The sequence below is a fragment of the Euleptes europaea genome, chromosome 3 (genome assembly GCF_029931775.1).
Source record: "Euleptes europaea isolate rEulEur1 chromosome 3, rEulEur1.hap1, whole genome shotgun sequence".
Classification (NCBI taxonomy): Eukaryota; Metazoa; Chordata; class Lepidosauria; order Squamata; family Sphaerodactylidae; genus Euleptes; species Euleptes europaea.
In genome coordinates this window covers 45,916,401-45,929,949 of record NC_079314.1, presented here as the reverse complement: position 1 = coordinate 45,929,949, position 13,549 = coordinate 45,916,401, and the positions used below count along the sequence as shown (strand labels likewise).

Genomic DNA, 13,549 nt, shown 5'->3' with positions numbered 1-13,549 from the left:
TGTCATTTGGGCCATTTCTGCATGGAGTATGTGCCTCAGGTTCATTCATGCACCTCCTGGGGTTTCCCCAGCCTTTCTCTGATCTTTCTGTGCTGTGATTTTTGGGAAGGACCACAGTAAAGCCTGGATGGCTGTTGTGTGGGTGATAAAATTCCAGTTTTCCTGCCCACGTGGCATCCATTTTCCCTGACACTGTCTCTACTGTGGCCATTTCCTCCCCTAGCCGCTGGAGGGCTTTTATGGAGGCAGGGAATTGGCACTTCAAGAGGTTTGTATCAATGTAGCCTTGTAATAAATATGTGTAACAGGTTCCTCGAATTCCCAGCTTTAAAGCGGGGGGTAGCAACTGACTTAAAAAAACACACGAAAGCAGGGAATGCAGGGAATCTGCTGCACATATTGTGTTGTGAAGCTATGTTGAAATAATACTCAATTGCTGGTTTTATTTACTATTGAAAAAGCCCCAGTGGCCTGAGGGAGAGGGGGATGGCCACTGCTGGGGGACTGGGGCAGGGAAACTGTGGGGGAAACCTGCCATGTAAAAGCCCGTTTCCTCTGCACTGTATCACCAGCCACACCACCAGCAGAGAAACCACACAAGCATGTCCCTGTGTGGAGGCCAGCTTCATCTTTAACAATATGAATTTGTTTACATAGCAATACTGATACAGGTCACTTGGTGGGAATTACATATCGGCTGATAGGGCATGCACTCTCAGGGCTTTTTTGATAGTTTTTTGGTAGTTTCCAGCACTGAATGGCTAAGCAACATTGGTGAAGTTCCGCACCCCAACCAAAACAGACTGACTGGTTCAGTGTGCTGGAGGCAGTAGTCCTGAAAACCAAGGTAGAAGCCCTATATGCCCACGTGGATTTGATGCTTAAGGGCCACAGCCAGGGACAGGCACTTTTTATAGGATTCTGCATACATTTGTACCCAAATGCTGTGGTAGTGGAGCAAAATCTCCCTCAACAGCAGCCAAACTTGCATGTGCTGAAAGGCATGAGCCTCAGTCTGTAGAGCCATATATGCACTTAATGACCATGACTTGCAGACACACTTCCCGCCAGAAGGGGAGGCCACAGATATCCTTTCACCTGCTTCTTTCCTCCCAATCATATGACCAATGGAGGACAGAGTTTCAATAGTTCCTGTCGAAAATGATGGCTCCTGGGTGTCCATAGCAGGGCACTGGCCTTGCCCTTGCATCCTCAAAGCATTTCCTGGGTTGTAGGTTCCACACATGAGATGGATGGAGACTATAAAGGAAGCCACGGCCCTCAGTTTGCAAGACCTGAGCAAGGCTGTTAATGATATGTTTTGGAGGATATTGATTCATAGGGTCACCGTGAGTTAGAAGCAACTTGATAGCACCTAACACACACACACACACAGAGGTTCCACACGGTTCTGACAGCATTTCTGGTAAGGATAACTAAGGTTATCTTTTAGTCTACAATCCACTTTCCTGTAAAACAGATACATGCCCAAGCCTAGGTGGGTTATTCAGGAGTAAGGCAGAATTCAGTGGGACTTACTCCCTGGTAAGTATATTTAGGATTGTACCGTTGCTTTGACAGAATAAATGGTACTTCAATCAGATTACTCTGTTTTAGCTGGTTTTTGTATTAGGCTGTAATTTAAGAACCATTCAGTATCCCATCTTAAAGATAATGGCACTACCCAGATGGAAGTGGTTTGAATCTTACAACCGGTATTTTAGCCACACTGTAAGCGGGAAATAATGTATTATTGTAGCCTTAGTGCAAACAGTCCTCCACCCCTTATCTCCTCTGAGCAGTTTATTCATCCTGAGGACATGTCCTGTGCCTTCAAAGCCATTGAAATCATAGGATTTTTGAGACAGTCTTCCAACAGTTATGGCTAAAGCACATTTCAAACAAAACACTGATTTTATTGAATGCTTATACATTTTCAAGCAAAACACTGATTTTACTGAATGCTTGTACATTTTCAAGCAAAACACTGATTTTACTGAATGCTTGTACGTTTTCAAATAAAAATGTAAACTAGACAAGTTTTGAAATAATCTAATGAAGTGTGCCTTTTTAAAAAGTACTAAAACTTGCCTCACTAATGTATTTTTACTGCTGGCCAGAATTTCTGGACCTGCAGTGTATTGTTATGAAATTGCTCTTTATCAAAAGTCTGAATACTGCTGTTGTTTGAGAAATTGGTTGTCAAATACTGTCCATATAACCAAAACCATCAGTTTGTTGTTCTCTGAAGTCTTTATTTGGGTTTTCTTTCTTGGCTTTGTCCCCAGATGCACACACATAACTGGAAGGTCCTAAACACATTTTTATCAACAGAATGATGTGCAAAATGTGTACAGACTGCTTATGGAACTGAAAGCATGATGACTTCTTTTAGCATTGTAAAATATGGTCAAATAAACCTGTGTCAAATTGTAAAACTAACTTACAAAACAAAAGGTTATTGCTTTTTCTCAGAAACTTTCTATTTGTTATTTTATTACATAGCACTTTCTGCATAATCATCTTTGCTAGAATGACTAGGCTCCAGGATGACCTTGTTCACTCCAAAAACTGGCTTATGCTCGTGTTCCGTTTGTACCAAAGAAAGCAGACTGCTGCCTCAATCCCGCCCCAACTCCTGCACTGACTTCTTTTCGAACAGGAGCTTTTAATCTCATGGCCAGCTGTTTGTCCCCAGGGCTTTTAGCTATCAGGTTGAGACCTAATCTACCACACTTTCAAGACAGAACAAGGATGCTTCTGCCCCTCCTCTTTGGAAGAGCTGCACAGTCTCCCTGCATTGACAATGTCAGGGCCCCTCAGAGGTGTGTAATTTGCGGATCTCCCAAGGAAAGAGGATACCTTTCAAAGAGTCCATTTTCTTCCAATTTATTGTAAGAAATCTCGTGAAAGGCCAGGGGACCATGAATAAGCAAAGTGGTGGGGATACTGTGGACGTATAAATGCACCAACACATTCCTCTGACATTGCTATAGATGAAATTTGGAGCCTTTTGTTAGATGTACTCAAGAGACTGCAGATTCATACGTACCCATCAAGTACCTTAATACCATTTTTTTAAAGAACAGCTTGTCTCGTAGACTATCCTCAGCCATTCTCATGTTACTTCATAAGGTTTTTCCTGCCCTCTGTAAATATAAAAGTAGGCTAGACCCATAGAGACCAGTAATGTTCTGACACAGAAGGACTAGACCTTTTTCCTCAGGGAAATCGTGTAGGTGATTTTTGGATGGATGCAGGTTCAAACAAGCATCATAAAAACCCATGCTTTTCTGAGGAGCAGAGTGCTCAGAGGTATAACACATACACACATCCCTTTTTGGAGGGGTTCTCTGGACAACGTGAAGAGCTCCTTGCAGGTAAAGACACAGTTGACCATTCTCTCTCAAAATATTTTATGCTGCTTTGTGGCTTCACAGTTCTGTATGGCCATTGCAGAAGTGTCTCACTAGACATCCCACAATTTTTACTCAGTACAATAGCTCCACTGTATTTAATGCTAAACATCATGCATGTTTTCTTTGCACAGTAAAAGCTTTGGTGTACTGATGCTGCTTCTGTAGCAGCTGACACCTCAGTTTTACTAGGTTTTCTGGATAAGAGATCAGTAGCTCAGGTGGGTGTCATGTTAATGTTACAGACAGAACAGCCCAATTTAAATGAGATGCCGGGTGTGTACAATGTTGTAAATTTAAATGAGGCCTTAGAAGGCCTAAATAAAGCATAAAGCAAAGTGCAAATAATTATGTACTTCAATCCCTCCTTCTAGCCTAATCCTAAATTTAGTTGCAACTGTAAATAAGTGCTTGGAGTGGGCATAGCAAACAATTACAATAATCCATTACATTCTAGTAGCAGTCCAGTAAACTTCTTTCAAGGTTGCAGTAAATGTCCCAGTGTAACAGGCTGCTATGCTGAAGTTCTGATGGGTAGACAAGAGCTCTTACGTGTAATGTCTTTCCTACCCATTTCTCTGGAGAGGACTGCTCTACCCCCACCTGGAGTTTTTGCTGACCGGACTCCATCCCTCTGGAGCTGTACCACAAGGCCAAAATGTTGAGTAGATAAGTTGATAAAGTTTATTGTTTGTGGCCAAAGGCCATCACAGTCTATCACATGAAACATAAAATGTTTAGGCTCAGTGAATGCAGAGTCTTTTGTATGTACATGTCCATATGTGTACCAGAGCTCCCACACTCACAAGGAGTTGTGTCAGGTTATTGAAATTCAAACTTCCATATACAATTCAGGATTTTAAAAATAGATTTTAACATTTCAGTCTGATAAATTACTACTGCATTATTAGTTTGGCAACTTGTTCCTTGACTTCTGTGTCATGATGGAGGAACAGAGATGCCAGTTTTTGAGAACACTTAGTTGAATTCCCCCAAAGCATGGAAAAAACTGAATCTTCGCTGTGATGTGAGGCAATCGCTCTCTCTCCTTTTTTCATATGCTGTGTCAAGTTTGTGGCAAACACCAGGACTCTGAGTAGGACTTCTTTGTTGATGCAGCTATCGAACAGGGATAACAGGAAAGGTGCCTAGAGGAGTAACATGCATACAAAAACAAAACAGCTGGTGAAAATCATGAGAAATCAATGTGAACTACTGCAGTACACAAATAAATGGCTTTTACAAAAAAAAAAAAAACCCACACAAACTAGCTTATAGCTAACTATACTTGAAATATTAGGGTCCAGACTAAATTTTCCAATGGCAGAATGGCACTTTCCTGCCTCCCACTGATCTCCACAAAATGCTGCTCCTGCAGGATAGGGGGACATTCCCTGAGAAATTACAGGAGGAGGTTCTACAGTGGGAAGAGGGAGTCAGTGGAAATTGCAGATTTAGCCTGGATCCAACCTGAAGTAGCAAAGAGTCTTTGTGGCATGTCAAGAATGCATCAGACCAGTCCAAATTACATCCTCCTGAGAAAGTATTGGCTTATATTTTACCTCCTGAAAAGCATTTTGAACTCTGGATTAAAAAATGTAACTGTCTGGGGAAAGAGTCTGTTTCTGCTTAAAAGCCACAATAGTGGAAACCACTCATCTTGCACACAGGTGATTTTTTTTTTAAGTGGGGAGGTATATAATGGTTATCTAGCACCAGCTGTAAACATCTGGGTTGATACATTGGTCTGCATTGCTCATGAGAAAGACCCTGGTGCAGTGCCTGCCTTCTGGTTGCAAACAATCATCTGATTCACACCAATTTTTTTGGTTTGGTTCTGATAACACAATAGTTCAAGTGGAGAAACTGCCATGAACTGTTTTCATAAATATTAAAGATATAGAACAAACAGAACCTACTCTAAGAGTGGTTGGTTTCTAGATATAGTATAGGCAAAGTAATATAAGTAAAATACCCAGACTTCAATATCTCTGTGCATACAATTTCATGAAAATTTGGTACTATTAGAATCTATAACTGGTGCCAAGCCATGTAATCATTTGCACAGAGATATGTGAAAACATTCAAAAGGTATTTGTTTAGAAGGGAGGAAGAGTACATTCATCATGATATAGCTCAGTTTTTTTTTTCAATTATGGCTGAACTGCTTGAGGTCAGCTCTTTATACACTTCAAATTTATACGCTTCAAATGCTTCTTTCTCACACTGGGAAGACCGTTTATTGTGTGGGAAGGAGCTCCAAAACAGCAGCTGGAATATGGATTATGTCCCTTCTCCACTCTCAACAAGCCATACAAACGTCTTTAAAATACAAACATTTATTCAAACACAAGAGAACAAGGATTTCCAAAAGGAGCACAAGAAAACAGTAAGACTTACCTGAGCATTGAGAAGATGTTCTGTCATAGCTGGGTTTGCTGATAAATTCACAAGCACTTTTAGAACCTGAGTCTATAATAAGGAGGGAAAGTTTATTTCACTCAGCCATGTAACTGGAAATAGTTGTGAAAAAACACAAAGTCTTCCCATTCTGGCAACGGCCCCCACTGGTGTATTCTAGTTTGCTACACGAACATACTAACTATGAAGTAAGTCTCACTGATTTTGGTAGGACTGACTTCTGACAGAATAGGCACAGGGTGGGCAGCAACACAGGTTGATTGACTCCAACGCTGCAATGCAGCAGGAGGCGCATCAGCATCCTTTGTCTCCGACCATCACCCCACCGCTGCACCGGCCTTTAACATAAAGCTAAAAAACTGGGGGAGGGGCTGTTAACAACTCGAAGAGCGAATGCATTTTATTCAGTTTTCTACAGATTATAAGAAAACGCTGCTTTTATATACATACACACAATTTCTTGTTTCTTTCCAGAAAGGGAGAAAAACATGTGCCATCTTGTGGCACCAACATGTTACTACGCTCAACTAGACAAGGTGTATTGGACAAAATGGACCCAGGTCGGGTCTCTTCCTATGAATGGCTGACAAGAAATTGCTTACCTGCTCTGGGTGAAATTACTTAATTAGTTACAGTCTAAGGAGATCCCCCCCCCCCAAAAAAAAACTAACTGGAACCTCCACAGCTTGAAAAGACCAAATAACTATAGTCAAATTCATTTAAAAAAAACTTATTCTAGTTCTTGATGGGAAAGAAAATCAACACTTTTTTTTTGCTCTCAGATACTTCATTGATAGTATTTCTTATGTGCATACCTATTATTTATTTTCAGAGTTAGCAGAAACAAACAAAAAGCTAAACTGGAACTTTAAGTCAGAAGAAAACAGCATGCTCAATATTGTACGCCTAGGACAGTATATATAATACCTGTGTTCGTTCATCTCCATCTGAAAGCAAACGGAGAAAGCACGGAATTGAGCTAGCCATCATGGAATGATAGTCGTTGGTAACAGTCATATTGGTTAAAAAGCGAAGACCACCCAGCTGCAGCTCAGAGTTCAAGGGTGAGGAATTGGTTTCCTCACAGATTTTGACAATGTATCTCTTGAGAGAGGAAAAACCAAAACATTATAACAAATATAACAAAGATGTTTTCATTAAGGACTTACTGTGTAAATATTAATTTCTCCAGTAGGTCAGGGTGGGGCAGTCATGACTCATGGGCAGAAGCTTCCCCTGGAGGCAAGCAGGGTCCTCCATTTTTACAGACCCTGAGTGAAAGGGCCTTCTCCCACAATCCCCAGTTTTGGCCTTGTCTGGCTTGCAGATAGGAAAAAGGCATATCTCCGAAGGAGAGGATAGTGACTTACTTTTTCTTTTTTAATGAAAGCTGGGAATTCAGAGAACCTCCTAAGCCTATTGTTACAACACTTCAGCAATATATTAATATTTTAGTGCCATTTTACAAAAAGGGGGGTGCTATGACGCCACTGATGATACCACTGATGACAACAGCACCCTCCCTTGAAAAATCCTCATTATTGAAGGAAAAATAAACTGGCTCCACAAACACCAGGTGTCTAATCTGCCTTTCCTGGACAAGGTAGTTGAGAGCGTGGCAGCGGAGCAGCTCCAGAGCTTCCTGGAGGACACATGGGCTCTGGACCCATTCCAATCCGGCTTCTGCCCTAACTATGGGATGGAGATGGTGCTGGTCACCCTCATAGATTATCTCTGGCGACAGCTGGACCGAGGTGGATCAGCACTGCTAGTTTTGTTAGATCTAACGGCAGCGTTTCATGTGGTAGATCACAACCTTTTGTCACGCCTCGCCAACGCTGGGATACACGGGACAGCCCTGAAGTGGCTGATCTAATTTCTTCAGGGTTGGGAGGCGTAAGAGGAGAGGATGGCACCACAGTGCTCGTTGGCATGTGGAGTCCCCCAGGGGCCATTCTCTCCCCAATGTTGCTTAACATCTATATGGCCCCCTTTTCCCAGCTTGTCTGGAGTTTCGGGCTGTGATGTCACCAGTACGCTGATGAAACCCAGCTATATCTGTTGATGGGGGAGGGGGGACCTGGATGCCACCCCAGAACGTCTGGCCAGATATCTGGAGGCTGTGTGGGGTGGTTGAAGCAGAGTCGGCTAAAGCTAAATCCATCAAAGACCGAGGTCCTATGGTGGGATGGGGTTGTGGGCTGCCAGCTTCCAGCTCTTGAAGGGGTGCAATTAACAGCAGCTACATCCATCAAGAGCCTGGGGTGACTCTGGATGCCTCCCTCACAATGGAGGCACAGGTCACCAATACAGACACGGCAGCATTTTACCAACTCCATCAGATTAGGCTGCTGGTGTCCTACCTCTCTCAACCCAACCTAGCCACAGTGATCCATGCAACAGTCACCTCGAGACTAGACTACTGTAACTTGCTCTATGCAGGGCTGCCCTTAAGAGTAACCCAGAAACTTTGACTGGTCCAAAATACAGCAGTGCGGGTTCTTATGGGGACCCCTTGGAAGGCAAATATTCAACCTGTGCTCCACTAACTGCACTGGCCCCACACTGAGCTCAGGATCAGGTTTAAGTTTTTGGTGTTAACCTTTAAAGCCCTAAACGGACTGGGATCATCATACCTGTGGGACCACCTCTCCCAATATACTCCCCAAAGAGCACTTTGCTCACCTGGAGAAAATATTCCGGTGATCCCTGGCCCGAAAAACATCCAACTGTCCTCAGCCAGGGCTTTTTTGGCTCTGGCCCCAGCCAGGTGGAACGCTATGCCCAGTGAGGTTTGAACCCTGCAGGATTTAAAACAATTCCACAGGGCCTGTAAAACTGAGCTGTTCCACCAGGCATACGGTTGAGAGCAGCAACCATCTTCCATTTGGTTGGCCCCCCTTCTCCCCCCTTTCTTCGCCTCTGCTACTTCCCACAAAGAGTCTAAATTATTAGTGCTGCTGTGTTATTATGTTATATTATAGATGTATCTGCTGCTGTGTCAGTAAGGGCCCAATTTTATCTTTATACTTATGTAATTATTTACTGTTTTAGATTGTTTTAAAAGGTTGTGAGCTGCTTTGAACCTGGCTTGGCCAGGAAAGTGTGGCCTAAAAATCAAATAAATCAAATAAAACAAAGTGCACAGGGATGGCAGACGTGCGGAACAACCATGCCCAAACCAATTCCAATGAATGTGGATTGACTGCAGAGAAAATCAGGATTAAGTCAAGCATACAGTAAAGCCCATAATGACAAGGCTCTCATTAATCTAAATAGAACTGGATTGCTCTAAAAGTTCTTTATTACTTCATTATAAGTTCACATACCTTTTTATTACACCGTTTCTTATTTCAACTTACTTTTAGCTCTACTTGATTTTGAATATTCATACTCAAGTTATTAAGAGCATTCAGTGCTTTTTCTTTAACATTAGTAGCTGGAACTGAAAGCATGCTTCCAATAACAGAAAGACCACCTAAATTTCGAATTATATCCTACAAGTTAAAGAGAAAATATATATTAGTAACTGTCTTAAGAACATAAGAAACGCCATGCTAGATCAGACCAAGGCCCATCAAAATTCACCAGTCTGTTCATACAGAAGTTAACCAGGTGCCTCTAGGAAGCCCACAAACAAGATGACTGCAGCAGCATTATCCTGCCAGCGTTCCACAGCGCCTAATATAATAGGCATGCTCCTCTGATCCTGGAGAGAATAGGTATGCATCATGACTGGTGGTATCCATTTTTACTAGTAGCCATGGATAGCCCTCTCCTCCATGAACATGTCCACTCCCCTCTTAAAGCCTTCCAAGTTGACAGCCATCACCACAACCTGGGGCAGGGAGTTCCACAATTTAACTATGCATTGTGTGAAGAAATACTTCCTTTTATCTGTTTTGAAACTCTCACCCTTCAGCTTCAGGAGATAACCTCGTGTTCTAGTATTATGAGAGAGGAAGAAACGCTTCTCCCTGTCTACTCTCTCCACACCATCATTTTATAGACCTCCATCATGTCTTCCCTTACCCGCCTTTTTTCTAAGCTAAACAGCCCATGGAATTGTTGATGATTCTAGTAATTGTATTATTAGTACTGTGGAAGAATGCATTATTCCTGCTAGAGAACAAGTGATTAAGAGTTATGGCTACCAAACAGAAGCCAAGGTTGTCCTTTTAAAATATTGCCTTAATATAAGATAAAATGCATTTTAAAATGTTACAATGTCATTATCATTTTCCCCCTTTGTGTTTCCTTTTCTATGTGTATTGGTTAAAGAACAATACTTACCTGATTGACAGAGAAGGCAGCACTGTTGCTCAGTGTAATCAAGGCTTGTTCCTGAATTAAGGGATCCTCCACAGACTCAAGTAAATAAATAAGACTGTGTATGTGGTTTGCCGCTAGACCATCAGGAGATATTGGGAAATTCATGCCTGCTAGTATTGGAAAACATACACATCACCTAAAGTCAGCAATTTTTCCACGGCAGACATTTAAGTAGGAGTGGATAACAAAGGAGTGGGCTGGAGCAGCATGGGAAGGGCTACCTCTATAAGAAAGTTTGCACTATTACAGGGGCAAGATGAGTCCAGTAGCACCTTCAATACCAACAAGATTTCCATCAAGTCCAGCAGTCTGTTCACACAGTGGACAACCAGTTGCCTCTAGAAAGCCTACAAACAACTGCAGCAGCATTATCCTTCCTGTGTTCCAAAGCGCCTAATATAATAGGCATGCTCCTCTGATCCTGGAGAGAATAGGTATGCATCATGACTAGTATTCATTTTTACTAGTAGCCATGGATAGCCCTCTCCTCCACTGACATGTCCACTCCCCTCTTAAAGTCTTCCAAGTTGGCAGCCATCACCACATCTTGGGGCAGGGAGTTCCACAATTTAACTATACGTTGTGTGAAGAAATACTTCCTTTTATCTGTTTTGAATCTCTCACTTTCCGGCTTCAACAGATGACCCCACGTTCTAGTATGATGAGAGAGGGAGAAAAGCTCCCTGTCCACTCTCTCCATACCATTAATAATTTTATAGACCTCTATCCTGTCTCCTCTTAACCGCCTTCTTTCCAAGCTAAACTGCCCTAAGTGTCAAGACTAAACATCAAGACTAATGCACTATGCATTGGTCTCCCCTCAAAATCAACTTGGAAATTCCAACTGGTGCAGAATGCTGCAGTTCAACTATTATCAGGAGCTAGACAGAGCACGTATATTACTCCCATTCGGCAGACACTCCATTGGCTGCCCATTTGTTACCGAGCTCAATTTAAGGTATTGGCTATCACATACAAAGCCCTTCATGGCCTTAGTCCCTCTTATCTATGGGACCACCTCTCCCTCTCTTCACTCATCTATGCAGGGCCTTCTGAGGGTGCCAACCTGCAAATGGGTTAAATGAATAACTGCCTGTACATATGCTTTTTGCGTTGTGACTCCCACCTGATGGAATTACCTGCCTGAGGAGGTCAGGAAGGCTCCCACTCTCTTGGCTTTCCTCGAACTATGCAAAGCTGAATTATTCATGATGGCCTTTCTGCACAGGTAATAGGATTGCACAAAATGGTTAACAAACTTACTGGATAAAACAGGGGGAGAAAGAGGAAGAAGAGTTGGTTTTTATATGCCAACTTTATCTACCACTTAAAGAAAAACCAAACCGGCTTACAATCACCTTCCCCTTTCCTCCCCACAACAGACACCCTGTGAGGTAGGTGGGGCTGAGAGAGTGTGACTAGCCCAAGGTCACCCAGCTGGCTTCATGTGGAGGAGTGGGGAAATCAACCCAGTTCTCCAGATTAGCATCCGCCGCTTATGTGGAGGAGTGGGGGATAAAACCCGGTTCTCCAGATCAGAGTCCACCATCTTAACCACTACACCATTCTGGCTCTCTGGACTGTGGTCTATACTGCTAGGGACTGTGGTCTATGCTGCTGTGCAGTGCTTACTGTAAGCAGTAGCCCGGTTTGTGCCAGGAAAGAGCATGACAGAAATTGAATTAAACAAACAAATAAAAGGATCCTATTATGTAATTTTTGCAGCAATTAAAATGTCATGTTAATACTTATGCTATGCTTCAGCTCTTTCTGGTTGGTTCCAGACTTCTACAATCCTAATGCATTGTTTACTGAATGTCCCACTTTGTTGATTGTACTGGCTATGTGTAATCCGCCCTGTCCCTATGAGAACGGCGGACTATAAATAATGTAAATAAACAAATAAATACCAATCAGATGCTCTACCCTTGAGCCACGGCCCCTTCCCATCTTCCTGCTCCTCTCACCTTGAATGCCAAGAGAGGCACGTTTGCTGCACCCTTCTTCTCTATGCATGCACACCAGAAGCAAGTCCTTCCAAAACACAGGTGGGAAATCATGCCACTTTTGGCCTCACCACTCAACAGGCGGTTCTCTGTAGTCCACCTTACGCTCTCAGCCCAGTCAGCTGAAGCCCACACTCGAGCTGACCAAACCCTTACCTTGCTGGAGATGGCTGGAACCTTTCTGCCCGGTGCTGGAGAAAATGTTAACGTCCAAGATTGGGGTCTGCCCGGTGGCAGTCACCTGGGCTTCCCCCCAAGAGGTGGGCCCCAGTCTCTCCTCGTGTTCCTTCTGGATGCTTTCTCCTTTCAGGCTTGCTTCTCCTCCTCCGTTTTTTCTCTTCCTGGAGGTCGCTCGGTAAACACAGTAACAGAGCCCAGCCCCAGCCCCAGCCACCAGCCCCAGCAGCCCCACTCTCATCAGGGATCCTCTGGAATCCCTCAGGCCCATTGCCAAAGCTTCAGAAGTCGGGCCTGCAAGACCATCCAGACGCGCGTCGACAGTTCCGTGTTCGGAGCTCCCGGATATTTGTGAAAGTTAAATTTGCAGGAGTGGTTGAAAATAGTTTTTTAAAAAAATCACTGGTATCTCCGAACACGGAAATCCCGAACCGATGCCAGGTCCTGAAGTGCAGTGGGGGCTGAAGCAACACGGGACAGTTGCACGTGAATGCTTGTTTCTGACAGGAACCGAAAACGGGGCTCCTCCCAATGCCCTGGAAGAACAACTTTAAAACTATGCCGGTCCTTTCGGTGCCCCAAAACTCCTATATCAGCTGCAAAGGGCTTCGGCGGCTTCTCCGCCACGGCGATGGCGTGGAGGGCGCTCGTTAAAATACCTCCCAAACCCACCACGGAGAAACTTTCTTCGCCCGCCCCAAACGGGTTTCGTATTATCCCCCGAGGTCCCCGGCTGCCATCTTTGTTTCTGGCAAAGCTCTTGAGAGGAGGCCGGAGACGCCAGAGGCTTTGCCGCCACGTGGAGAAGGAAGAAGCGAAGGAGCCAAAGACGCTCTTCGCCAGTCACACATTTCCGCTGAGCCCGCCCCGCCGCACGCCCAGCCTCCAGCCACACAAAGACCGGCGTGTCGTCAGTGGCTGGAAATGTTATTCTCCCTATTTAAGCCTGGCGCTTCCCCTCCCCCCCCACCGCCATCTCTCTGAACAGGTTGGAACTCAACAGGTGTCGCTGACTCTCCCCTGTTGAAGATCACGACGGGGAGCCGTGTTAGTCTGTCACTAGCAGCAGAAAAGAGCAAGCGTCCAGTAGCACCTTAAAGGCTAGCAGAATTTCTGGCAGGGTAGGCAGCCATGAAGGAGCTAGAAAAGATTTTGAAGTGTAAGGATGTGACTCTGGCCACCAAGACTAGATTAATT

The 13,549-nt window shown here is 43.9% G+C and overlaps 1 protein-coding gene across 1 annotated transcript; it reads right to left on the bottom strand.

Moving 5' to 3' along the window:
• Positions 1-4,297: 4,297 nt before the first annotated feature.
• Positions 4,298-12,623, bottom strand: ARMC10 (armadillo repeat containing 10). The gene is made up of 6 exons (XM_056847245.1): positions 12,332-12,623; positions 10,131-10,279; positions 9,200-9,334; positions 6,765-6,941; positions 5,817-5,888; positions 4,298-4,564 (listed from the first exon to the last, which is right to left on the bottom strand). Exons 1-6 carry the CDS (start codon positions 12,621-12,623, stop codon positions 4,313-4,315), a joined length of 1,077 nt encoding a protein of 358 aa, XP_056703223.1. The 3' UTR covers positions 4,298-4,312.
• Positions 12,624-13,549: the final 926 nt, after the last annotated feature.